Source organism: Primulina huaijiensis, chromosome 14 (genome assembly GCF_012295235.1).
Source record: "Primulina huaijiensis isolate GDHJ02 chromosome 14, ASM1229523v2, whole genome shotgun sequence".
Classification (NCBI taxonomy): Eukaryota; Viridiplantae; Streptophyta; class Magnoliopsida; order Lamiales; family Gesneriaceae; genus Primulina; species Primulina huaijiensis.
Window position 1 is genome coordinate 6,429,667 of NC_133319.1, and position 27,529 is coordinate 6,457,195.

Genomic DNA, 27,529 nt, shown 5'->3' on the forward strand with positions numbered 1-27,529 from the left:
CTAAATGATTGCATAAAAAAATATATTTTTTTAAAGGATATTTGAGTTGCGATCCAGGAACGGAGACCGAGGGCTGGAAAATGGAAAATATTTTTATTAAATAATTTTTTTAAATTATTTAAAATGTGGTTGATGCTTTTTCATATTTTTGAAAATATGGGGTTTTGAGGTGAATTTATACGTCGGGACGTAAATTTTATCGGTGTTGGTTTTTCAACAAAAATACGAACTTTTTGGCAGCCCGACTATTAAATTCACAAACTTATTTAAGCAAAATTATTTTTAATATTTTAAATAATCACTAAATGAGCTTAATTAGGCCTAATTAACTTCCTAATGGGCCTAAGCTTAATTAAAAATTAATTAACCATAAAATATGTTTAAACCCTTCCCATTAAACCTACAACTACACGCCCCCTTCCCCCAACAAATTCAGAATTCTTTTCCTCACAATTTTTACACGGCACAACACCTCACAATTTGATAGTAAAGGTTAGAAAATTTCAAGGGTCTTCAAGCCATCGTCTTCGCGCCATCGTTTGTCAATTCGTCAACGTTATTTTGTGCGTTTAATACGCAAAGGCACGTCATATTCTCCTTTTTTCTCATCATTCACACCATAGTAATTATTTAAAATCGTTTTTCATGAAAAACAAGCCACACATCATAATATTTTCGCAACTATGCATACCGATGTTTTGAACTCATGATTTTTCGTCCAAAAAAACTTGGTTAATATGTGTTAAAGGGCTGCCATGGCTAGGGTATTGATCAAGGACGTTTTTCACAAGTTTTAGGGTCCTAATAACACACACAAAACGCTGAATTCATGATAGGAAACAAGCTGGAACCGTAGGCCAAAGGAAATAGAAGAAACGTGAGTTCATGGTGTGTGCAATATTCAAGTGGCTCGATCACTATGCATGGAGCTTAGGGGTTTGACCAGGTCTCGAGGAGGGCTCGCGCTGGTCCTGGGTCAGGGTCAGGAAGGGTCCTAGCATGGCTAGGACCCCTCGCGCGCAGCATAGGAGGAGCCCCATGGAGCAGGGACTCCTCGCGCGGGCTGGTGGTAGTGACAGCAGCCAAGGGGGCTTGCTGCTGGGGCTGGGTGGCTCAGGGTAGGTCCATAAGGGTCCAAGGGTCATGGTCAGGGGTCGGACTAGGGGCTGGGGCGGCTGGGTCGCTGCTGGCTCGAACCAAGAGTGGAAACAGTGAGGGAGCAAGAAATCGCGCAGGTGGTGCTTCTGGATTCAGGGGCTTCGCTGCTGGGTTCTAGGGAGTGGGTTGGTCTGGGCTTGGTCGGGGTATGGTCCAGGGATGGCTAGGGTTGGTTGGGGCTCGGTGGTTAAGGACTGGTAGAAGTCCTAGACTAGTTAGGAGTTATATGGTTCATGGGAGCCTCACGCAGAAAACATACAGAAATTGGGTCACTTTCCAGGTAAGTTTGAGCGAGCCAGGGCTAGGTTCAGGGGCTTGGGCTTGGTCAATAGGGGCCCTAGGTGGGTTGGATAGGTTTTGGCTCAAGGTGGATCGAGCGTGGCTCGAGTAAATTAGGAGATGGCTCGGTGTGTTCGATAACGTGTCAATTTCAAAAATTTAAGAACAACAACTGAAACCATGGGTCCACGGGTGTGGCTCATGACTTGTAAGGTTAGAATAAATCATAAAAAGGTTATGTTAAAAATTTGGGATCAAAATAACGGGTTTTGGATTTATTCGGGATTTAATCGCCGCACAAAACGTTAATTAACGAGTTAATTGAAACGCCTAGCTTTAAGATTTATAAAATTATGAAATTTATATTTAAGCTTAAATAATTATTAAAAGTCTAAGTTTTATATTTGGGAATTTTATATTAAGTTTTAATTTAATTCGGGATTAAAACGCGTTAATACGTTATGTTTAAATATTAATTTAAAAGTCATCGAATTAAGCTAAATAAAAATATGAGAAAATTCATGTAACCTTAAATAATTATTTGGGACATGTTAGAGTCAATGAAATTAAGAAAAAGTCAAAAACGGGAAATTTTACGTCTAGGGGTAAAACGGTGTTTTTACACCTAAAAATTAGTAGACGTCATGACAGTGCCCTGAATGCTGTTTTATGTGCTAATATGATTATTGCAAATGTTTATGAAATTTTTATGACATTTATTTTAAATGTTTACGATTTATTATGTTAAAATGTTATTTTATAAGGTTATGATTTAATATGTTAAAATGTTTATTTTAAATGTTTGAGATTTAAATGCATATTTTAAATGTTTATGATGTTGAAATGTTTATTTAAAATATTTATGGATTTTTATATGTTGAAAGGTTTCTTTTAAAATATTTATGGATTTTTATGAGAAAACGATAACGTTAAAAGATATGTTGCATGCTTGTTTTGAAAAGAAACGGATATTAAATGCATGATTTTTATAAAGTGATGATAATATGAAACGTTGAAGGAAGTGAAGTAATTGTGACTAATACGATGATATGTTGGAAATGTCGTGAGGGTTATGGTCCCAGTGGGAGCCCGACGATCGTGTTTCCTTGGATACGGATATGTATATGTATACGATAATATGTTAATACATAAGGCCAAGGCCCAGTTGACCGGTGAGAGTGTTGCTGGTGTCCCCGCCGCCCAGTACTGTGGTTACATGTAGATGGATCCATCGCCCAACACGTAGACGTAGACGTAGATGAACACGAAAGTCACAATTAACGATCTGAATTCAACGAAAAGAAAAAAAGAATACGTATATGTTGATGATAATATGGATATGAATATGTTGAAGATGATATGAAAAGTTTATGAAAATGTTTTTATTCAAAGTTTATGCATTATGAAAATGTTATGTTTAAAGTTTATGCATATTCATGAAAACGATATTTTAAGTACAAGTATTTTCCACTGTTGCATGTGATCTGTATTATGTATTACTTGTTATCAAGGATATGACTTGTTGAGTTTTTAGACTCACTAGGTGTTATTGATGTAGGTGCTATTGATTATGAATATGTTAAGGGAGGTCTTGATGATTGACTTTGCTGGACTGAAGGTGCACATAACCCAAGGACCAACGCTAGTTTTCCGCACTAGTTATGATTAATGATTTTAAGTTATGTTAAAGATATTTTTACGACTTTTTATTTATGCTTTTGAGTGATTTTTGAGAGATTATAGTATGGGCTGTATTTTTCAAATATATAGTTGGTGTTTTATTTTAAAATGATGTCCAAAATATTTTATGTAATTTTTATGGTTCGGCCGATGCTAAGTGAGGTTTGAAAAAAAAATTCTAGCACGATTTAAGAAAACGATTTAGCAGACGTTTCAATCTGTCTCTCCATATCCTCAGACAAAGACCTACTCTTGGTCCCAGAACGGAGAAATAGCCTCGTAAAGTCTCCTCCCGAATTAGGCTTTCATTGAGATCATGCCGGGTCTTGTGTAAATCTGCTTGAGATGATTAAAAAGTAGCGCGGAGGACAGCTACTTCTTCCCCATGAGCAGTTTGAGCCCGAGCAAGCTTCTCTTAAAGTTTATCATGAAGCTTTCGAGCAACCCGGGCCTTGTGGTTCTTCATAGTAGCTGCAGCAACCACCTCTTCAAAAGCTGCCACCAGCATTTGAGCACCCTGTTTGGAAAGGAGAATTGAAAAAAAAAAAAAAGGAAGGAGGGGGGGGAAGGGGGAAGAGAAGTGAGCTAAAGAAAGAGACTAACGGATAAAAGCCGGTTTGCACTTTCAAAAAATTTGGCAAAGGGCCCAGAGCTTATCAGAAATGCCTCTTCAACAGGAATGATTAGTTGTTTGAAGAGTTGAACGTCTGTTGAATTGGCTCCCTCCGAGAAGATACTAGCCCGCGTCAAGGGGCTAGGTTAGAGCAGCTCCTGAAGCAGCCGTTCTTGTAGAGGATGAGGGGTTGTAATATTTGAGGAGGTGACCTGGTCTCCTCTGGTGGTGTCCTTAGACAGAAGTCTCTTCGGGATAGTTACAGCTTTTCGTTTCCTCTGCCTATGAGGAATGAGGTCTTCATCTTCCTCCAAGGAGCCGCTCACCACCCGGAAGCCAGTTTCCTCCTGATCTTGTTGATTTACTTACCGGACATGCTCATCCGTCCGAGTCGCCTCCTCTTCAATCGCATTCCGAGTCACCTCCTCCTCGGCCTGTTTTTTCTTCTCAGCAGCCATCTTTCGGGCTGCTAGTTTTTTCTCCCGGGCTGCCTTCTCAGCCTCCCACTTCTTAATAAATGCCTCCTGTATTTGGGGATTATCTGCATAAGGAAAGAACATAGTTATGTAAAATCAAGTATACAAATTAAAAGAATGTAGAAAGGAAGAAAAGTTACCAGGTTGAGCGCCCGAACTAGCAACTTCATCCATTACCCGGTCGGTGGGATCCTCTGTCCGGGCACTCAACCCGTACGATATTAAATTTTCTTCTGAGATGAGAGTGGAGGAGGAGTATTTTTGACCTTCCACTAAATCTCAGCTTCGGGTGTACGGCTCTTCTAATTTGTAAGGGCGGGGAAGAGAGGGTTGTGTGGGGAGAGAAGGGAGGAAACCGGTCAAGTAGAGAAGGGGAGTCGGGAGTTGAATATAAAAATAGCGTCTTTTCCATCCTTTCTGGGAAGAAATTACATCATCAAGGAACCAGGAGTTTAGCCGGGCAGACAGGGAGAATGCATTATCTCCCCACCGACATACGAAGAAATAATGAAGAATGAGGGGGTTGATGAGGAGACTGTTCATTTTAAAAAGGACGTAGGCCGAGGCCATAATCCGGAAAGAGTTAGGGTGAAGTTGGTTCACGGGAACACCAAAAAATTTGGCGGTTTCAATATAAAAAGAAGGGATAGGGAACTGAAGCCCATTCCTAACCTGGTCTCGAAAGAAAGTGGTGAAACCAGAAGGAGGTTGATCGGCCTATCAGAAGGGCCGGGGATCAAAATCGGGAAAGTGGAGGGGATAGAGCCCAAGATTCGGAGCTTCTCGTCAATTCCGAAGCGCTTGAAGCCCGGGCTTTGCCCTTATCTCTGCTCTTTTTCAGAGCTCGGGAAGGGCCAAAAGATGAAGGCTTAAATTTGTGGGTCTTGGATTTTTTAGAAGGTCGGGTGATAGAGCGAAGGGGGGGAGAAGAAGGAGGTGAAGCGGAGCGCATCGTGGTGGACTCGTCACTAGGTGAGCCTCGCGCATTCGCTCCTGAGGTGGAAGAGGTAGAGTTTGACATATTTTAAAGATATAGAAAAGAAACTTACGAGTTTTAGAAGAGGGTGGTGGTTGTACGAGCAGAGAGTTTGCAACGGTTGAGGATTGCTGGAGCAAGGAAAGCACTTCATTGCAGAGGGGGGAGAAGACTTGAGCGAATTCGAATTTCAGAAAGTGACAAATGAAAGAGGTGTGCTACTATATATAGGCGAAGGAGGGTGTGATCTTTACCGTTGATCTAAAGTGGAAACGGACGATTAGGATGCATCTTGAAAGTTGTGCAGGCATTTGAAAGGACGTGCACGGATATCGAAGTGTGTCAGACTTATCGGATTCTCGGAATATGGAACGTTTTTCAGTGATTTTAAATACAAAGGTACACGTCATCATGACATCATCTTAATTGTCCGAGAATACTAAACGATATCATATTTAAAATCCGGGAGACATGAGGCCCCGACATCTTATTCAAAATCCGGGATATATGAGGCCTCTGTATTTTATTTAAAGTCTGGGAGACATGAGGCTCCGGCATCATATTCAAAGTTTGGGAGATATGAGGCCCCGGCATCTTATTCAAAGTCCGAGAGATATGAGGCCCCGGCATCTTATTTGAAGCCCGGGAAATTGAAGCTCTCAGCATCTCATCCCATCTTTGGGATATTTGAAGCCCCCGATGCTTTCATAAATTGGAATTGATAATCTTTCTATTAAAGCCCAAGCATGACTTATCGGAACAGCGAGTAAGACTCTAGCCCGACTATTTAAGAGCTCGGGTCATTGATAACCCGAAAAACTAAAGGAATAGCCTAAATCAGAGTAAATATGCATAGTATTTTCCTCAGCAGCCGGACATGAAAATGCCCGGAGAGAGGCAATCAAGAACCCGGGCTCTCATACAAGCTCTAGGGAATTTTCTACCCGGGCTACCTCGAGAAATGAGCCACACTCGAGTATACCAATATGAGTTATCTCATGCTTGGCAATCATTTCTGTCAGAACAACATGGGTTTGGCGTGTCAGAGAAGTCATCAGCAGGGTATGGGCAGCCGCCTTACCATACTTAGCAAGTGGACACTGAAAACAAGGTAATGATGGAATTTCCTCCTATAAATAGCAGGTACACTTCTTAAAACGTCTGCTTAATCGTTTTCTTAAAAAGTACTAGGAAAAAAAAATTTCCAAACCTCACTTAGCATTGACCGAACCATAAAAATTACATAAAATATTTTGGACAAAATTTTAAAATAAAACAACCAACTATATATTTGAGAAATACAGCCCATACTATAATATCTCAAAAATCACTCAAAAAGCATAAATAAAAAGTCGTAAAAATCTTTAACATAAATCATAATCATAAATGCAGAAAGCTAGAAGCACTGGTCCTCAGGTCGTGTGCACCTTCAGTCCAGTCAGCTCAACCATCAAGACCTCCCATAACATTAATATCATAATCTCCTGCATCAATCACACCTAGTGAGTCTAAAGACTCAACACACCATAATCTTGATTCAAGTAATACGTATAAAATCACATGCAACAGTGAAAAATACTTTTACTTAAAATTACATTTTCATGATAATGCATAAACTTTACACCATAAACGTTTTCATAAACTTTTCATAAACATTTTCGTAACAACATAAACATATTCATATTCATCATAAACATATTCATATTCATATCCATATCCATGTTCATATCAACATATTCATATTCATGTTCAAATTCATTTCGTGTTTGTTGAATTCCGATCGTGATTGTGACTCGTATTCTTAAACGTATTGGGCGATGGATCCATCTACATGTAACCACAGTACTGGGCGGCGGGGACACCAGCAACTTTCTCACCGGTCAACTGGGCCTTGGCCTTACGTATTAACATATTCGTATTCGTATCAACAGAAACACGATCGTCGGGCTCTCACTAAGACCATAACCCTCACGATATCTCCAACATATTTAGTCACAATCCCTTCACGTCCTTCAACATTTCGTATTTCCATCACTTAATAAAAACATGCATAATAATATCGTTTTATTTTGAAACCAAGCATGCAACATATCTTTTAAATGTCAATGCTAAACCATAAAAATCCGTAAGCATTTAAAATAAACATTTAACATATAAAAATCATAAAAAGTAATAAACGTTTTAAAATAAATATTTTATCATCATAAACGTTTAAAATAAACATTTAAATCATAAACGTTTAAAATAAACATTTTAACATAAAAATCCAAAAACATAAAAATTCCATAAACCATTAAAATTGACATATTAACATATAAAAATTCATAAACATACATAATCATGGAAAATAAACATATTAGCATATAAAACAGCATTCAGGACATTGCCACGACGTTTACTAATTTCTAGGTGTAAAATGACAGTTTTACCCTTGGACGTAAAATTTCACGTTTTTGACATTTTCTTAATTTCATTGACTCCAACATGTCCCAAATAATTATTTAAGCTTACATGAATTTTCTCATATTTTTATTTAACTTAAATCGAGTACTTTTAAATTAATCTTTAAATATAACGTAATAATGCGTTTTAATCTCGAATTAAACCAAAACTTAATATAAAATTCCCAAATTAAAAACTTATCCATTAAATAATTATTTGAGCTTAAATATAATTTTTTCTAATTTTATAAAGCTTAAAACTAGACGTTTCAATTAATTCGTTAATTAACGTTTCGTGCGGCGATAAAATCTCGGATAAATCCAAAACTCGTTATTTTGATCCCAAACTTTAAACATAGCATTTTTATTATTTATCTTACCTTTCCAAGTCATGAGCCACATCCGTGGACCCATGGATTCATTTTTAGCTTTATTATTTTTGTTTTTGACACCTTATCGAACGCACCGAGCCATCTCCTAATTTACTCGAGCCACGCCCGAGCCACCTCGAGCCAAACCCTAGCCAACCCATATAGGCATCCTCTTGGACCATTAGAACCCATTATACCTGACCCTAAACTCCAAAACCGAAGCAACACCTAAGCTGCAGAAACACCCCAAAAACCCACCTAGGCACCCTTGAGCAAACGAGACATACATGCTTCTAAACACTTCATGCTTAAACTGACTCGAACCGAACCCAAACCAGGCCCTAGATGTTACCCTTAGACACAAATTAAGACCATGGTAAAGCCCCTTTTTACTCAGAACCAGCGCCTAAGTCCCAAAAATCAGAAACGTGACAGCTTCTCATGTGAGGCCAATTTCTGTGCAGCTTTCGAGTTTTTGGTTCCAGCGCTCTACCCGACCATCCAGCCCACAAACCACAACCACAAGACTCAACCTAGGACCCTAAGGCACTACCATAACCACTGCCCCAGGCCGTGGAACTACCCAAGCCCCTAAAACACCAGAAGCCTTGCACCAGCCTTCACGTGAGTCCCATTCTTGTGCAGCTGTTGTTTTCTGTTTCCTTAGCTTTCCTTAGAGAACCATACCATGGACCACCCCAACAAGCACCATCTTAGGACCGTAACTTGTCCTATCCAAGCCCAAAGCCCCCAGGCCGAGCCATCTCTTCCTGCCCAGTTGCTGAAACCTGCGCAGCATCCTTGCAGCTCACGGGTTGGAGTCCTAGCTTGCTAGGACTTTTTCCCAGCCTCTTGTCTCGAGTCCTAGCGTGTCTAGGACTCTTTCCTTGACCCATACCAGACCGTAGCCAAGCCCTGGTCCCAGCCGAACCAAAGCCCAGCAACTATGCCCAACAACCAAGCCCCTAAGGTACACCATGACAGAATATGTTCCAACTTGTATTATTCATGTTTGTGCAGCGTTTTGTTGCTTTTGTGTGCGATTCTAGACCTTTAAACTTGTGGAAATACATGCTTATTCATATCTTAATTCATGGCAGCCCATTAAACATCATATAAACATGATTTTGAATCAACAACCAAGAGTTAAACACATGCATATGAATAGTTGCGAAAATTATAATTTGAGTTCCTTGTTTCCTTTCAAAACATGTTCAAATAAATATTATGGTGTGATAGATGATTGAAAAGAAAGAATATGGCGTGTCTTTGCGTGTTTTGCGTATGAATAAACGTTGGCGAATGCGAAGAACGATGGCACGAAGACGATGGCTTGAACCCTTGCAACTTTCGAATTTTCTCTCTTAATTTCATGGTGTGTGCCGTGTAAAACTTGGGAAGAAAAGTGTTTGATGAGTTTAGGAAAAGTGGGCGTGTGATATTTTGAATTGGGGTGTGGTTAATTGCATATTATATAGTTAATTACACATTAAACAAGCTTAGGCCCATTACGTAGTTAATTAGGTCCAATTAAGCTCCTTAGTGATTAATTAAAATATTAAAAATAATTTTTCTTAAATAAGTTTGTAAATTTATTAGCCGGGTTGCACACAAGTTCGTATTTTTGTTGAAAATCTAACACCGATAAAAATTACGTCTCGGCGTATAAAATCACCTCAAAATCCCATATTTTCAAAAATTAAGAAAAAACATTACCCTAATTTAAATAATTAAAAATAATTATTTAATAAAAACATTTTCTATTTTTTCAGCCATCGGTCTCCGTTCCTCCATCGCAACTCGAATAACCTTTAAAAATACATTTTAATGCAACCATATAGAAAAATATTTTTTAAACATGTCAATATGCACAACATAATTAATTAATGCAATTAAAACATTTAATTAAAATAAACAAAGAATTAAATAACTTATATGAATGTGGTTCGCGTGGACCTTTAAATTTTCGGGGCGTTACAATCTTCCCCCTTAAATTGAATTTCATCCTCGAAATTCGCTTATCCTCGATAAACAAAAGTTTAGACTTAGTTCTAGTATCCCAAAAATCCACGCTTCCACTGCACTACTCTGATAAAACTTAAGTGCTAGAATATCCTTAAGTCTCCTTGATCCCAATTAATTTTATTTTCTAAATCCTTATTTTCAAATCGCAACTTAAAAAGGCCCAAATGACTTAGTGCTATTATTATTATAATCTCGAATTTCAATTTTCTTACAATTTCCAATATAAAAATATGGATGATCATACTTATCGTATATTATTTTCCTTATTTTATACCCAAAATGTTCGTTAACCTATCAACCTTTACCCTTAAAATCCCGAACATGCCTACTGACGCTTAGATTTTCAAGCCTAATATTGATTCATCCTACAATACCCTTGATTAAAATTTCTTATAACATTATAACCAAAATATCCCAAAGTTCTAAATATCCTTACGAGCCCAACTCATCAAAAATTCCTATCATTTAAACCATTAAATTTTCACTTATAACTAAACTAGTTCTCAAATTCCTTAACAATTGTAAAATTAATTCTTAATTTCCTCAAAAATTATCCAATTGATCCATAATTTCGAAAATCATACAATTAACCCATAATTTTTTTTTTTACTTATTTACCCAAAATCAATTCCTATAACCAATCTTACACTTCCATCAAAACTTAAAATCCCAATTTATACATTTTCTTACTCCCAAATCATTGCAAATCCTCGAATCATTATTTCTTATGAGTAATTCCCAAAAATTAATTCAACTAGTAACCATGAATCATAAATATTTTCTTAGAAAATCTACGTGTCCCAAAAAAATTCATAATATTCATGATTAACTTATGGCCCAAAAGTAGAATGTCAATACTAAAACCCAAAAATCAACATAGTCCAATTCCACGACAAATCCAACATGCATTGAAGTCAAATAATTTCTTATTTCATATCAATATTATCGTACATATATTAAACAGGTGACGTAAACATATTATTCATATAATTATGTAGGTAACATCATAAAATCATATAAGGCATGTAAACTTACAGATTGAGGCTTGACGACTGAGCTTTTTGGCGCTGATGGTGGCACAACCCTTTACAGGACCTTTGCTCTGATACCAACTGAAACGTCTGTTTAATCGTTTTCTTAAAAAAGTACTAGAAAAATTTTTTTTTCCCAAACCTCACTTAGCATCGGCTGAACCATAAAAATTACATAAATAATTTTGGACAATATTTTAAAATAAAACAACCAACTATATATTTGAGAAATACAGCTCATACTATAATATCTCAAAAATCACTCAAAAAGCATAAATAAAAAGTCGTAAAAATATTTAACATAGATCATAATCATAAATGCGGAACGCTAGAAGTTCTGGTCATCGGGTCGTGTGCACCTTCAGTCCAGTCAGGTCAACCATCAAGACCTCCCATAACATTAATATCATAATCACCTGCATCAATCACACCTAGTGAGTCTAAAGACTCAACACACCATAATATTAATAACAAGTAAGACGTATAAAATCACATGCAATAGTGAAAAATATTTTTAATTAAAATAACATTTTCATGATAATGCATAAACTTTACACCATAAACGTTTTCATAAACTTTTCATAAACATTTTCGTAACAACATAAACATATTCATATTCTCGATGGACATATTCATATCTATATCCATGTTCATATCAACATATTCATATTCATGTTTATATTCATATTCGTGTTTTTGAATTTCGATCGTGATTGTGACTCGTATTCTTAAACGTATTGGTCGATGGATCCATCTACATGTAACCACAGTACTGGGCAGCGGGGACACCAGCAACACTCTCACCAGTCAACTGGGCCTTGGCCTTACGTATTAACATATTCGTATTCGTATTCGTGATCGTATTCGTATCAACGAAAACACGATTGTCGGACTCCCACTGGGACCATTGACGTTTTACCAAACCTAAAAACATTATTTGAAAAGTATAGCGCATACTATAACATCTCAAAAATCACTCATAAACATAAATAAAAGTCATAAAATATCCTTAACATAATTTAAAATCAAAAATCATAAACTAGTGTGGAAAACTAGCGTCGGTCCTCGGGTTATGTGGACTTTCAGTCCAGTCCAATCAACCATCAAGACCTCCATTATCATAATCATCATAATCATCTGCATAAATCACACCTAGTGAGTCTAAAGACACGACACACCATAATCTTGATAACAAGTAATACCTATACAAAACACATGCAACAGTGAAATACTTGTACTTAAAATATTATTTTCATGAAGATGCATAAACATAACATTTTCGTAAATATTTTCATGATGCATAAACTTAAAAAAAAACGCTTTCATAATGATGCATCAACTTTAAACATACATATTTTCACATAAAAATTCCATAAACCTTTAAAATTGACATATTAACATATAAAAATTCATAAACATACATAATCATGGAAAATAAACATATTAGCATATAAAATAGCATTCAGGACATTGCCATGACGTTTACTAATTTCTAGGTGTAAAATGTCCGTTTTACCCCTGGACGTAAAATTTCACGTTTTTTACATTTTCTTAATTTATTGACTCTAACATGTCCCAAATAATTATTTAAGCTTACATGAATTTTCTCATATTTTTTTAGCTTCAACGGAGGACTTTTAAATTAATCTTTATATATAACATAATAATGCGTTTTAATCGTGAATTAAACCAAAACTTAATACAAAATTCCCAAATTAAAAACTTATCCTTTTAATAATTATTTGAGCTTAAATATAATTTTTCCTAATTTTATAAAGCTTAAAACTAGACGTTTCAATTAATTCGTTAATTAACGTTCCGTACGGCGATAAAATCTCGGATAAATCCAAAACTCGTTATTTTGATCCCAAACTTTAAACATAGCATTTTTGTTATTTATTCTACCAATCCAAGTCATGAGCCACACCCATGGACTCATGGATTCATTTTGAGATTTATTATTTTCGTTTTTGACACCTTATCGAACGCACCGAGCCATCTCCTAATTTACTCGAGCCACGCTCAAGCCACCTCGAGCCAAACTCTAGCCAACCCATATAGGCATCCTCCTGGACCATTAGAACCGATTGTACCTGACCCTAAGCTCCAAAACCGAAGCAACACCTAAGCTGCAGAAACAGCTCAAAAACCCACCTAGGCACCCTTGAGCAAACGAGACATACATGCTTCTAAACACTTCATGCTTAAACTGACTCGAACCGAACCCAAACCAGGCCCTAGATGTTACCCTTAGACACAAATTAAGACCATGGTTAAGCCCTTTTTTACTCAGAACCAGCGCCTAAGTCCCAAAAATCAGAAACGTGACATCCCCTCATGTGAGGCCAATTTCTGTACAGCTTTCGAGTTTCTGGTTCCAGCGCTCTAACCGACCATCCAGCCCACGAACCACCACCACAAGACTCAACCTAGGACCCTAAGGCACTACCATAACCACTGCCCCAGGCCGTGGAACGATCCAAGCCCCTAAAACACCAGAAGCCTTGCACCAGCCTTCTCTTGAGCCCCATTCTTGTGCAGCTATTGTTTTCTGTTTCCAGAGCTTTCCTTAGACAACCAGACCATGAACCACCCCAACAAGCACCATATTAGGACCCTAATGACTCGTCCTAGCCAAGCCCAAAGCCCCAGGCCGAGCCATTTCTTCCTGCCCAGTTGCTGAAACCTGCGCAGCATCCTTGCAGCTCACGGGTTGAAGTCATAGCTTTCTAGGACTCCTTCCCAGCCTCTTGTCTCGAGTCCTAGCGTGGCTAAGACTCTTCCCTTGACCCATACCAGACCCTAGCCAAGCCCTGGTCCCAGCCGAACCAAAGCCCAGCAACTGAGCCCCTATGGTTACACCATGACAGATATGTTCCAGCTTGTATTATTCATGTTTGTGCAGCGTTTTGTTGCTTTTTTGTGCAATTCTAGACCTTTAAACTTGTGGAAATACATTCTTATTCATATCCTAATTCATGGCAGCCCCTTAAACATCATATAAACATGATTTTGAATCAACAACCAAGAGTTAAACACATGCATATGAATAGTTGCAAAAATTATAATTTGAGTTTCTTTGTTTCCTTTCAAAACATGTTCAAATAAATATTATGGTGTGATAGATTATTGAAAGAAAGAATATCGCGTGCTTTTGCGTGTTTTACACACGAATAAACGTTGACGAATGCGAAGAACGGCGGCACGAAGACGATGGCTTGAACACTTGCAACTTTCGAATTTTCTCTCTTAATTTCATGGTGTGTGCCGTGTAAAACTTGGGAAGAAAAGTGTTTGATGAGTTTAGGAAAAGTGGGCGTGTAATATTGTGAATTGGGGTGGGGTGAATTGCAAATTGTTTTGTTAATTACACTTTAAACCAGCTTAGGCCCATTAGGTAGTTAATTAGGTCCAATTAAGCTGTTTAGTGATTAATTAAAATATTAAAAATAATTTTTGCTTAAATAAGTTTGTGAATTTATTAGCCGGGTTGCCCACAAGTTCGTATTTGTGTTGAAAATCCAACACCGATAAAAATTACGTCTCGGCGTATAAAATCACCTCAAAACCCCATATTTTCAAAAATAAGAAAAAGCATTACCTTTAATTTAAATAATTAAAAAAATTATTTAATAAAAACATTTTCTATTTTTTCAGCTCTCGGTCTCCGTTCCTCCCTCGCAACTCGAATAACCTTTAAAAATACATTTTAATGCAATCATATAGAAAAATATATTTTAAACATGTCAATATGCACAACATAATTAATTAATGTAATTAAAACATTTAATTAAAGTAAACAAAGATTTTAATAACTTATATGCATGTGGTTCGCGTGGACCTTTAAATTTTCGGGACATTACACTTCTTATTTACGGATTCTGGAATTTTGGAGCTTTAAAACACTCACGTATATCACACATATACAGCCATTTTTTACTCTTCCTCATCTGCTGACTTAAGCATCGGAGTGTCCACGTCGGATACCCCTCTGGCGTCCCATTCACGAGTTCCTCGACTTGTTTGCAGGTCACGGTGGAAGCCATCTACTTGCTCATTTTCCATAAACATAATTCTCTCATTTATAACTATCAGTACTATCCGGTGGATTTGCCTAAGTATTCCATAACCAGTTCACCCGAATAACATCAATATGAAACGGTTGGCCAATTGTGTGGCTCATATATTAGCTCGCAAAGCATTGACGCTTTCTTCGACTTTAGAATGGCTAGATGGAATTATTCCAACTCGATCTTGATCGCCATGGGGATCGAATCTAATCACACAGTTTGACATGTATTTGATACCAGTTGTAGTGTTTTTCTATAGAATCTTGTATGATTAGTTTACGGCTTTCTTGGTCAATTCTTGATTAACTCAGGCACTGAATAATATATGTACATCAATGGAATTATAGCTTTTGAAGATCACCTTGCATCAAATGACAGATTCAGGAATATAGCTCTACTGATACTAAGATTTTAAACTATAAAATCTTTTAATGTTTTAAATTGATCCGCACAAATATTAATATCAAATTAATCCAAAATTATACAAAATTTACATATAATTTTTTTTTAAAAAATAAATTGGACCCAATGAATGTTTTGCATCCTTCTTATATATTTCAGAGACCCAGGTCTCGTAACTCTCTTTCCTAAAGTAATGTTTTTTATACTAATTAAAAATTAAATCGAGATATATAGGTCAATGAACGTGTTATTTTTTTTGGGAAAACTATTTAGAAAATCCCTTATTATTTAATTTTTGTAATAATAAGGGTAAAAACATTACACTGGCATGTTAATATTAAAGTAAAATTAAATTAAAAGGTGGAGCAATTTATTTGGCCAATTACATACAATTGTCTAATCTTCGTAGACGTTATTTTCCAACTTACATTAGATGTTGACCAAAAGGTTTTTTTTTTTTTTTTTTTAATGAAAGAAGCAGAATCCTAGAACTTGCCATCAAATGTCGTAGTAATTTACATATATTGTTTTGGTCACACTACAGGACAACAATATCTTGTATTAATCTATATTATTATATCATTAAATAAATTAAATTTATTTTTGTTATTTATATTATCTCCAAACTTTCTTTTCCGATATATTTTTTTAACTACAATATCATTATTTATATTATTTAAAACTAAAAATATAAACATAAACTTGAGATGGAAAATGTTTCATATTAAATTTCAATACACATAGCAATTATTGTATACGAAAGATTTAAAATGATTGTTGTACTTTTAATTAAGATACTACTTGAATCATATATAAATGACAAAAATATTTTGAATATCATCGTCAGAAGGTGATATTACCAAATAATCCTCTGATTTTGTTTAACTACTACTTCGCCTGTCATTTATATCAATTTAATGTTTTGAAAGTTCAATAATAAAGTATATGGTATGATTTTTATTTACCATATAATAGTTGATTTCATCTTACATGTAGGGACACTATCTCATGATAGAATCAAGAGCCTAAATTTAGTCATACATACATGGAGTCCACTAATTTTTTTAAAATCACATATGTGCGTGAATATTGTCCATCCAAATTATGTGGAGGCAGTGCCCCACATATAGCATCGAAGCGATCCTATATAATGAAATTTTGATTAATTGAATTTTTGTGTTGATATTTTTCGTGATGAAATTCTTTAAAATTTTGTTAGAACTTTTATTTCTATATATCGTGATGGACCAAACATATGGTGGAAATGCATGATAACATGGTGACATGTGGTCAAGATATGAGTTATTTTCGATTGAAATGTTGTGAAATTGGTACTTAAGTAATGTCTTTTTCAAATATTAAATTTGCAACACGTAATATCGAAATTCAGAAGCTTGACGAAAATATGATTTATGATATCAAAGTCGCGAAATGATATATAGAAATGTAATTTAAAATATGATACCCTCGGATATATCCAGATCATCAAAAAAGTATCAGGATCATCTTTAGTCCAGGTTTTGGATAGTCAAGAAGCCAGAAAAGTTGAGTAAAACAATTAGTGTTTAGAAGGAGTCAGGTTCGCAGTTGAGCCCGGGTAGTGAGAGCCCATATAGTACAACTAATGAACAGTGCTCCACATCGCGATTATCCACCCAAGCACCCCGGTACATGTTTCATCTCCGAATTCACATGTATGGGACGTCATTAGGAAGTCATTCGGCGCACGTAGGGATGATGTCACTGGGCCGAAGTTAGTATGGATTGTCAAACTTGACAATGTCATTGAACAGGGCATGAGCGACCATCTCGCCACGAGTAATAGTTGAGCACTGAAAAAAAAAGTCATCATTGATTTTTCTCCTATAAAAACCACGTTTGCTTGATATTAACGAAAACTTTTCAAAAACATTCTTGTGTGATAAATACGCATGCTCTTTCTACATTATCAGAATATAAATAACTTAATTGATTTGAGCGTCGACGTGACTACGCCAGACATTATTATGACTTCCCACTAACGATCTCTGTTATCTTAAATGTGCAGAAATATCAAAGTCCTGACACTTATCATCCACAGTCCGACTTATCAAGACAGGAAGCAACCCGACCCGATTTAATTTCCTACCGTGCTCAGTTACTCAGTCTCAATTCACCCTATCGACATCAAAATATACAAAAATTTGAAATAAATTTTAATTGTCTTAAACCCAAAGAACATGTATCATCTATCTAGTCTAGAAAATAAAATAAAAAATTCTAAGTCATCAACGTGTCACCATCAAATTAAACTCCTCCTAAATTAAAAAATAGCAATAATTCCAAGTCGATTCGTCTACCCTCTATGCATCAATAGCAATATACAATAAATAATAGCTAAAAAACATTTATTGGATCTTCAAAAGCCGTGTGTGTATATATATATATATATATTCAAAGATTCCGCCATATATATACAAAGATTCCGCCATCCAAGATAGTCGATCCCGACCAGAAGATTCCATGGATCCACCTGGAATCGTAAGGCCTGGCACCGCTGCACCCAATTGTTAATCATCAGACTACTCCAAAAAACTGTGCTGTCACTATTTTCAATATCAACCATTCATTTTCACACTTTAATTAAAGTTATTAAATATATCGAAATCACGATTATATACTTAGTGACCTTTTTATTATGAATTATTATTATTGAAGTTAATTTACTATAGATTACAAACAATTTTTATTGAAAGTATTTGTAATCATTATGTTACAATTTGTAAATATTGTGTAAAAATGTGCTATTTTTTTCCCAAAAAATGATTATGTAATTTTTGTGGGATGACGTTAGTCTTATTGTTATTTGAAAATTCAATTTTCTTAGTAAGATAGGGTATTACTGTCATTTCAGCAATAGTCATAAAAAAAACTTCCACATATCATTATATTAATATAATTTTAATATGTTGTCCATTAACCGTACGCATATATGTGTCCAACATTGAGGTGACACTCACTTATTAAACGTGATGAATCATATCAAAATTATACGTTCATTTACATGATTGTCAAGTTAATGATAAACATGATTGATGGACAACATATCAAAATTATATATATATATATATATATATATATTCTTATGTTAGTTAATATAGCGTGAAGAAACTATAGTACGAGTTGTTATCTATTATGACAAAAACTTGTGTGAGACGGTCTCACGGGTCGTATTTTGTGAGACGGATCTCTTATTTGGGTCATCCATGAAAAAATATTACTTTTTAGGCTAAGAGTATTACTTTTTATTGTGAATATCGGTAGAGTTGAACCATCTCATAGATAAAGATTCATGAGACCGTCTTACAAGAGACCTACTCATCTATTATTAGTATGACGAGTGGCATGAATCTGATTGATTGATAATTGATTAAACACAACCCCCAACGAGTTATGTCGAGTTTCTATTTTACTTTATTCTTCTTTTTTTTTTTTTTGAAGTGTAATCTTATGTCAGCTGATAACACAATATTATAGCGGACAATAATTCAATAAAATGGCATGCAATTGGTTGAATCACAGCACAAAAAATCCAATCTGTGTAAAGTAAACCACAAACTAAAGCTATCCCCGAAACAAGAAGACTTTCTTGAATACAATTTATATTACGAGTTATAAAAATATTGGCTTTGTTTAATATGTACGTGGCACGCACCCTGTCTTATTCTATTGTGGAATATATATCATCTCGGCTAGTGGGCACAAGAAAAGGTAAACCATATTTTTTTTATTTATTTAATCAAAAGCCAACTTTTTTTCTTTCTGAAAAGTTGAACAACTCCCCTCAATTTACCTTACACATTTGAAAAAAGATCGAGTAAATGTTCAAAAGCACGAGAAAGCAAAGCCCCTTAAAAGTGGAAATCGTACTTAAGAGGAGTGTAATTGAGTCAAGATCAGCAGTTTGATGTCTTAAAGATTCAAGAAGATTAAGAAAATTAGATCCCATTTATAAAAAAGTTGGTTGTTGATGAGATTTGACAAAAAGGTATTGGTTGATTTCGAGTAGTAGTTTAGTCTATGAACCTGTACTGGTTAGTAGCTGCTGCTCTATGTTCCTAACCATGCAAGTGGACCACCTGATCCCACCCACCCTACCTGCCCGCAACCCCTCAGGGAGATACGTGGTTCTTCCCATAAATCTGTATGAATTTCTTTGTTCTTAAAAGGGTCCCTGCCTGATTTTTTTGTATATCAAGCTATGTACTTGAAAGTGTCATTTTTAATGGTTTTGTAGTCTAGTCTTCTGCTCTGGCCCATACAGAATCCCACAAAAGAACGATGCCCTTTCCAACTATTCCTATTGTGCATCATATTCAGGAGGAGTTATGCCAAAACTAGTCGATCAAAAAATCCGATGTCTCTTTTCCACCCACTACGGTTCATCTGTGTTGTAATTTCATCTCTGAGCCTGGGTGTATTTTCTGACTGTGGTTCTTCCTTTGTCTGTCAGTATGTCAAGAGAGCTGATCAAAAATTTGAGCAAAAAACAGATAGATTCTGGGAGTTTAAGGAACAATCCAACTCATGGGTTGAGGTTAAACTGCCTTATGAACTTGTTTCTTGTGTTAATGATAACTGCATAGTCGTGAATTCAATTCAAGAATCAGTGAAGGAGAGCAAAGATAAGGATGATCGTAAAGGAAAAATCTTGGAGAAAGATTCTTATGAACCTCTGAAGGTGAGAAAGAGAATTTCTTTGACAAAAATGTCCGAAACTTCGGTCTGGGTAACGGGGGCAAGCGGGTCAATATATGAGAGGTTCTGGAATGGATTGCAGTGGGTGATTGCACCTCATGACTTGCCAGTTTCTGCAGGATATGCAGTTTCTGTGTTTATGGTGAATCAGACAATTCTTGTTTTGTCTGAATCAGGGATTCTGTATCAGGTAAGATTTTGCAAAAGGGCCTTTTTGTATTCCTGTTTTGAGTTATGTTACGTGTATCAAAGTAATAATATGAAAAATACTATTTATCCATCCCCTTATTTTGAAAAGAGTGGCAAGAAAATTAGAACTGGTTGGCTGTGGGATTAACTTTTGTGGTTGGATTGATGCTGAATGATGATGAGGGTGGACTCAAATTTATCCGAGGGGCTAGTTAATTTGTAAATACAACTTATATTTTTAAAATATTGTAATGAAAATAGCACTTCTTAATGTATTCAGATGATGCTAACAGAGGAATCACAGCCAATCTGGATTGAGTTCATGCCAGTATTTGATCAAACAAGTAAAGTAACAGATCAAAATCCTGCTATTCGACTTTCTTCTGGAGTTATTTCAAATGACAGGGAGTGAGTAATGGCAAAATCACTTCACTACCTTTTCATTCGGTAAATATAATCTGATCTTGATTGTTCTATTTTATCCTCAGGAAAATTTTTTTCTGCACGAAAAATGGGGCCTTACTAGAGCTTCTTGGTGTTGATCCTCCAAGGTAAGAATGATGGCAATTTAAGAGTTCATTTCGACCCTAAAATGTTTAGATAACATCTTGGTTGTCTTTCTGTAATCAGGTGGACGAATCATGGACGGCCCCCGGGAGCAAGTGTTGCTGCAATTACAGATGCTGCTACAATTAGACCTGGAGTTCTCTTCATTGTGAGGTGAGTGAGCACTTTACCTACTTCAGGAATTAGGCCAGTTATAGATTCCTTGAGACTATAACATGATAAATGGTTTCTTTTATCTCTCCACTCGGGGTTCACATCGTGTCACAGTGCTGCAGGAGACCTTTATGAGTATGATCAGACGTCAAAACCTGCATGGAAGAAGCATATACACAGTCAAGGATCAGTAAAAGATGTTTCCTTAGCACCATTCAAGACATGCAGCCTGCATGGAATATCTGGACCTCATTCAGTGTCACTCTTCCTCTTGACTAAGGTACTTTAGTCTGAAAGCTTTCATTCATAGTGTGTAATTTTGATCTTTCGTTCATATTATGTGTAATTTTTGATAAAATCATGTTATAAAGGGAGGCGAGTTGTTTGAGAGACGACTGAACCAGAGGAAGTGGAAATGGGTGCATCATGGGAATCCTAAAGGTCATCCATTGAGCTCCATTACTTGCATTTCCCAGGATGAATCTGTTGAGAATACGAATTTGTTGTTTCTTACAACCGCTGCAGGTTTTGTTTTTGAGTATCAAATCCCAAAGAATCCAGGTAATGTAAAATTTCATCCACTGTATTTTCGAGTTTCCAAGATTCATATAAAGCAAAACTCATGTTACGGTCCTATAAATCATATCTTGATATTGATTAATCAGGCAGTTCTCAGGATCAAGACATTGGTGAAAACTGGTTAAATCATAAGCACCCTTCACAAGCAAAAGCTGCCAGAGGTATTCCAGGGTTGAAATTGCAAGCTGGAAGAATCGTCTTTCCTCTAGATGACGGTAGGCTTGCAGAGCTTCATTTATCAGGTCTTGGAGGTGAAAATTTGGGCCCGAATCCTCCATTTAGTACCCGGAGAAAGATTTTGCCCAAATATGTATGGTCATTGATGGATTCTCCTGAAACCGAAGGGTGGAATGCTGAATATTGCTCTGAAGAACGTGGACCCTCAAATTGCATTGTAGGCACGAAAGATGAAACCAACGAATTAACGAGTCCAAGATCAAGTTCTAGATGGAGAAAGGACAGCAGAATACAGCAGAATTACCTTTTGCCTGGTGCATCAACATCTGATGGTATCTCGTCCAATCCAGGAGAAGAGTATAATTTTCCAGATAAGTGGATAAATACACAATTCCGTCTCCGTTTGATGCAAGGGGGAATGTCGTTTTTCGTCATAACAGAGAATGGTTATACATTTGAATACTTGAATACCGAACAAGTGTGGTTGTGGTTAAGGCACGAACATTCGACTGCAATGGAAGGCGTACTGGGAAACTACAATGGAAGCTTGTTTCTAGTTGATGAGCATGGGAGTTTGCTGATCAGGGAAAGGACCAGCAATGATCTGGCATGGGTTAACTGTACTTCCATGAGGAAGGGCAGACAAGTAATTGGTGGTCCACCGTGGGACAGTACACCAGGACTAACACCAAAAGCTAAAGTAGAAGATGCCATTTTCTTTGTCAGCAGAAGTGGGACACTGTTACAATTCTCAGTACGTAAACTTCAACGATTCTGTTGAATTCTACTAAGCTCAAACAGTAATCATTAGTAACCGAACTTTGTATTTTCATACAGGTTGCGTTAAGAAAGTACAAGTGGAAAGATTGCAAGAATCCTCCGAGCGTGAAAATCGCGAGCATAGTAGACCAGGAGGGATTCAGGGAGAACATCGTGTTTGTCATAGGGGGAAATGGACGGTTATACCAATACAACAAGGTTAGTGAATTGTGGCATGAACATTACCAATCGCAGCACTTGGTTTTATCGAGATTACCAGGAACAGCCATGAGATCGTCACCAACATCACTCAGGGGCTCACTTTTCATGTTATCGGAAGATGGTGGATTAGTTGAGTATCAATGGGGTTCGTTGGAGGGATGGAACTGGATAGAACATGGGACTCCTTATACAAATGTGACATTAGTTGGAGCAACTGGCCCTTGCTTTGGAGGGAGTGAACTGTTTGTAACCGGTTCAGATGGAAGTGTTTACTCGAGATATTTGGATCAAGGGGAGTGGAATTGGAAGGATTGCGGATTCCCTGATGCGGCAGGATACATGGGTGATGAAAAGGAAAAACAAGTTGAAGGAAAATCAGACAAGTATGAGATTTATAATGGTCAAGAATTTGCAGGTATCCTTGAGAAGATCGAAGAAAACAGTGACAGTGACAAAGATTGTAACCCAAAGGTGAGTGCATAAAACCACCAGCTTAACTTGTCCACATTCTCACTAGACATGTCAAATGGGGTGGCCTGGACAAGAGAATCCTCGAACATCACAAATAAGCAGTCAAAAGGTTGAATCTTGACCGTTGCCACTGTCCAACTAGAAAATTTAAGACGAAGCTTGAAATTTTTTAGAAATAAGCCCGGCTAGTCCTGGACTTGTGGACAAGTTGTGGCCAGGCGACACAGTACAGCCCATTTGCGTCACTGGATCTTCTCTAACCCATTCACCATTTGTGTTTCTGCGCAGGTAGCATCTACAAGACCAATCCCATTTTCTGATGATTCGGTCATATTTGAGTTGAGAGATGGCCGAGTAAGTAAAACATCAATCCTTGCACACAAAACAGGTTCTATATATTCAATCAACTTACCTCTAAAAAATTGGTATGCTGAACAATGTTTCATGCAGCTGGCAGAGTTACGACGAATGGAGGATAAGTGGCTATGGTCGCGCACGATTGGTACTCCAACAAGCTTATGCATGGCGCATTTCTGGACATCATTGGCATCATGATACAACAATTTATAAATTTATTTAATGCAAGACAGAAACTGTAACGTAGATTAGGACCAACAGCAAAAATAAATATAACCATTAGAAGTACTGTGGGACAGAATTATAATTTCGTCGTAATTACTATCATTAGCGGAAACGTTTGTACAATTTGTTTGATTACAAACAAACAATTTTAACATGACAAATCATAACTTAGATATAATAAGGTACAAATTTCAAACTAACGCTTATATAACAAATTTTTTTTTAGATGGATTACATATATAATTGGAAATTGTTACACAATATATCGACTGATATAGTACAGAAATGTTTCAGTAAAAAAACCAGCGAACAGTACAGTGAAGAAAACAGTAGATGAAGGTTTAAAATAAACCAAACCGAAACCTGTATGATTCGTCTTTAAAACAGATTTGTCCTCTCCAGTATGTGCTTCGATGATGTACTCGGACGTCTGTTTTCCAGGATACAACGGAACAACTAACAGTAACCTAGCACGAGGCACCACTACGACGAACTGAAAAGTACCTAAGCTTTATCACGAGGGCAGAGGAACATCAGCCGAAGAGAGGAGCCGCAGCCGAGACAAAAATAAGAGTGTTGAAGGAATGAGAGTGCAGTAGAGTGTGTAAGGTTATTCTGAAGGACTTGAGGCTGCCTATATATAGGCACTCGGGTTTCATATGGATAGTCACTGCTGGCCATCCGAAAGGTCAAAGGTCATTCCAGCTGGAACACCAAAGGTTAGTCCAACAGAAACACCAAAGGTCGGTCCATAAAATAATTTCCAAAAATTAAAATAGCAAAAGCCAGGTGAACTTTGGTGGGAAATTTTTGCCTTGATCAGTTCGACATTCGACGCATCTAGGTCGCGCAAAAGTCAAGCCTTTTTCCATTGCAAATCGGGCCCATGATTTGCACCCCCTGCGCTGGCGTGCCGAGAGATAGCCTTTTGACCAATCATTTTTACACATTCACAAGGTGTAACTCAATATAATCTCACCAATGCCATGATTATTTTCCTATGCGAGACATTTCCCACTTACCATCTACTAGGCCTTGCTTGTCCAATTTTTCATTCAAAAAGAACAAGCCCAATAGGCCTCTAAGTCCAACAATCTCTCACATGAATGAAAATTGAAAGATATTCGACGATTATCGTGATAAAGTTCAACAGTTGAATCTTGCATATGATAGGTAGGTATTACCCTTTGAACCTTCCCTTGTGAAAGCATAATAATTCACTGGTTGACAGTAGACGTCGTGTCTTTGAACTATACAGTCGTTTGTGTGAATTAAGATATACTTCACACAGGACTCTTCCTAATACTATTCAATTCTCATGATTGTGTTCGTTTTGGCCATGAACACATTCTTGGTTCTGCAACAGGGTCTAGAATTGAACCTTGCAATTCTTTTGAAGCGGCCCCAATTCTCTCTCACATAAGTGATTCTATATTGCTTCTCATCAGAATCATTTAAATTCGTAAGCTTATCCTTAACATTCAATGTTTCATAATAAGAATAGACTAGAGATAACCCCCACAGCGATTCTCCAAATTAGTGCGATTAGGTTGTCCCATTGAACCTAGTTCTTGGGATCTCCAGTCAGCGTAGGTTGGATTTTCCTTTGCACCAATTTATTCTATAGGTTTGAGCCCCATTCCCCTTGACATTTTCGCAACTGACTATCTGTTTAATCCTTTGGTTAGCGGATCTGCTATATTATTCTTTGACTTTACATAGTCAACAGATATAACTCCAGTTGAGATTAGTTGTCTAATGGTATTATATCTACGACGTATATACCTAGACTTACCGTTATACATATTATTTTGTGCCCTTCCAATCGCAGATTGGCTATCATAATGTATGCATATAGCCGGCACTGGTTTTTCTCATCATGGAACATCTTCTAAGAAGTTACGTAGCCATTCAGCTTCTTTAGCACACTTGTCAAAAACTATAAACTCAGATTCCATTGTGGATATGGCTATTACAGTTTGTTTAGAAGATTTCCATGCAATTGATGCACCTCCTAAAGTGAATACAAATCTATTTGTAGATTTAGAGTCTTTCATATCAGATATCCAATTTGCATCATTGTATCCTTCAACTACAGCAGGATATCTTGTATAATGCAGCCCATGATCACGAATGTACCTTAAGTATCTTAGCAATCTAATAATTGCTTTTCAGTGTTCAACTCCTGGATTACTCGTGAATCTACTCATTATCTTACAGCATAAGCTATGTATGGTCTTGTACAACTCGTTAAGTACATCAAACTTCCAATGGCTCGAGAGTATTCTAATTGAGACATACTCTCACCTCGATTTTTTGATAGATGTTGACTGGTATCTATCGGGGTTCTAGCCAATGCAGAGTCATTCTTATTGAATTTCTCAAGTATTTTGTCAAAATAATGTGACTGACTTAGAACTAGCCCTTCTGATGTTCTATGAATTTTAATTCCAAGGATTACATCGACTAAGTCCAAATCTTTCATGTCAAATCTTGAGTTCAATAACTTCTTGGTGGATTTGATCATCTTATCATTACTACCAATGATAAATATGTCATCTATGTAAAGACATAAAATGACATATCCATTTTCAGTGGTTTTTATGTATACACATTTGTCACATTCACTGAATTTAAATCCACTTTCTATCATGGCTTTATCAAATTTTTCGTGTCATTGCTTTGGTGCTTGTTTTAAGTCATATAGAAACTTCATCAGTTTACAAACCTTGTTTTCTTGCTCAGTCGCAGAAAATCATTCAGATTGTTCCATGTAAATTTCCTTTTCTAAATCTCCATTTAGAAAAATTGTCTTTATATCCATTTGGTGTACTTCAAAATTTCGCAAGGTGGCAATAGCGAGTATCACACGAATAGAGGTTACTATCGATACGGGAGAATATGTGTCGAAGTAATCAAGCCCTTCACGTTGATGGTAACCTTTGATTACCAATCTGACTTTATACTTATCTATGGTTCCATCTGATTTCATTTTCCTTTTGAAAACCCATTTACAGCCTAGTGATTTGCTTCCTGAAGGAAGATTTACTAATTCCCACGTATGGTTTTGTAAAATGGATTCCATTTCGGAATTGATAGCCTCTTTCCATAGAGGTCCCTCAGATGAACTCATTGCTTCCTTGAAGCTTTGAGGTTCAATTTCCATCTTCAAAGTGATGAAATCCGGACCAAAGGATTTCTCAGTCCTAGCACTCTTGCTACGTCTAGGTTCAATGTCTTGATCAAGCTTTTGCTCTTTATCAATTGTCTCATATAAACTTTTGGATGAACTTGGTTCTTCCTTAGATTTGAATGGAAACATGTGTTCAAAGAACGAAGCATTTCTTGATTCCATTATCGTATTCTTGTGAATATCAGGTATTTGAGATTCGTGTACAAGAAAACGATAAACGCTGCTGTTTTGAGCATATCCAATGAAAATGCAATCAACAGTTTTTGGTCATATCTTTACTTTTTTCGGAGTGCATATTGCAATCTTGGCAAGACATCCCCACACTCGCAAGTATTGGTAGGAAGGTCTTCTACCTTTCCATAACTCGTATGGACTTTT

General features: G+C 36.6%; 2 protein-coding genes across 3 annotated transcripts; one reads left to right on the plus strand and one right to left on the minus strand.

Moving 5' to 3' along the window:
* The first annotated feature begins 19,668 nt into the window (after positions 1–19,668).
* LOC140957672 (uncharacterized) lies at positions 19,669–24,119 on the plus strand. Of its 2 annotated transcripts, XM_073415009.1 has the most exons (11): positions 19,669–20,449; positions 20,729–20,856; positions 20,937–20,999; positions 21,079–21,168; positions 21,283–21,448; positions 21,540–21,609; positions 21,694–21,729; positions 21,834–22,678; positions 22,762–23,376; positions 23,665–23,730; positions 23,827–24,119. In XM_073415009.1, exons 1-11 carry the CDS (start codon positions 19,919–19,921, stop codon positions 23,929–23,931), a joined length of 2,715 nt encoding a protein of 904 aa, XP_073271110.1. In that variant the 5' UTR covers positions 19,669–19,918; the 3' UTR covers positions 23,932–24,119. The 2 variants fall into 2 exon arrangements, with proteins under 2 accessions (XP_073271110.1, XP_073271109.1); XM_073415008.1 differs by having other exon boundaries at positions 19,675–20,449; positions 21,540–21,729; positions 23,827–24,117.
* A 2,594-nt stretch (positions 24,120–26,713) lies between these two features.
* Positions 26,714–27,043, minus strand: LOC140957938 (uncharacterized mitochondrial protein AtMg00820-like). Its single transcript, XM_073415360.1, has one exon. The coding sequence runs from the start codon at positions 27,041–27,043 to the stop codon at positions 26,714–26,716; it is 330 nt and encodes a 109-aa protein (XP_073271461.1).
* Positions 27,044–27,529: the final 486 nt, after the last annotated feature.

Bases quoted from the DNA above. Each gene is read 5' to 3' on its own strand.
- LOC140957672 (XM_073415008.1), top strand. From the start codon at position 19,919: ATGTCTCTTTTCCACCCACTACGGTTCATCTGTGTTGTAATTTCATCT. The intron at 21,000-21,078 runs GTAAGAATGATG...TTCTGTAATCAG, and splicing joins CTTGGTGTTGATCCTCCAAG to GTGGACGAATCATGGACGGC. The intron at 21,169-21,282 runs GTGAGTGAGCAC...ATCGTGTCACAG, and splicing joins GGAGTTCTCTTCATTGTGAG to TGCTGCAGGAGACCTTTATG.
- LOC140957938 (XM_073415360.1), bottom strand. From the start codon at position 27,043: ATGGAATCCATTTTACAAAACCATACGTGGGAATTAGTAAATCTTCCT.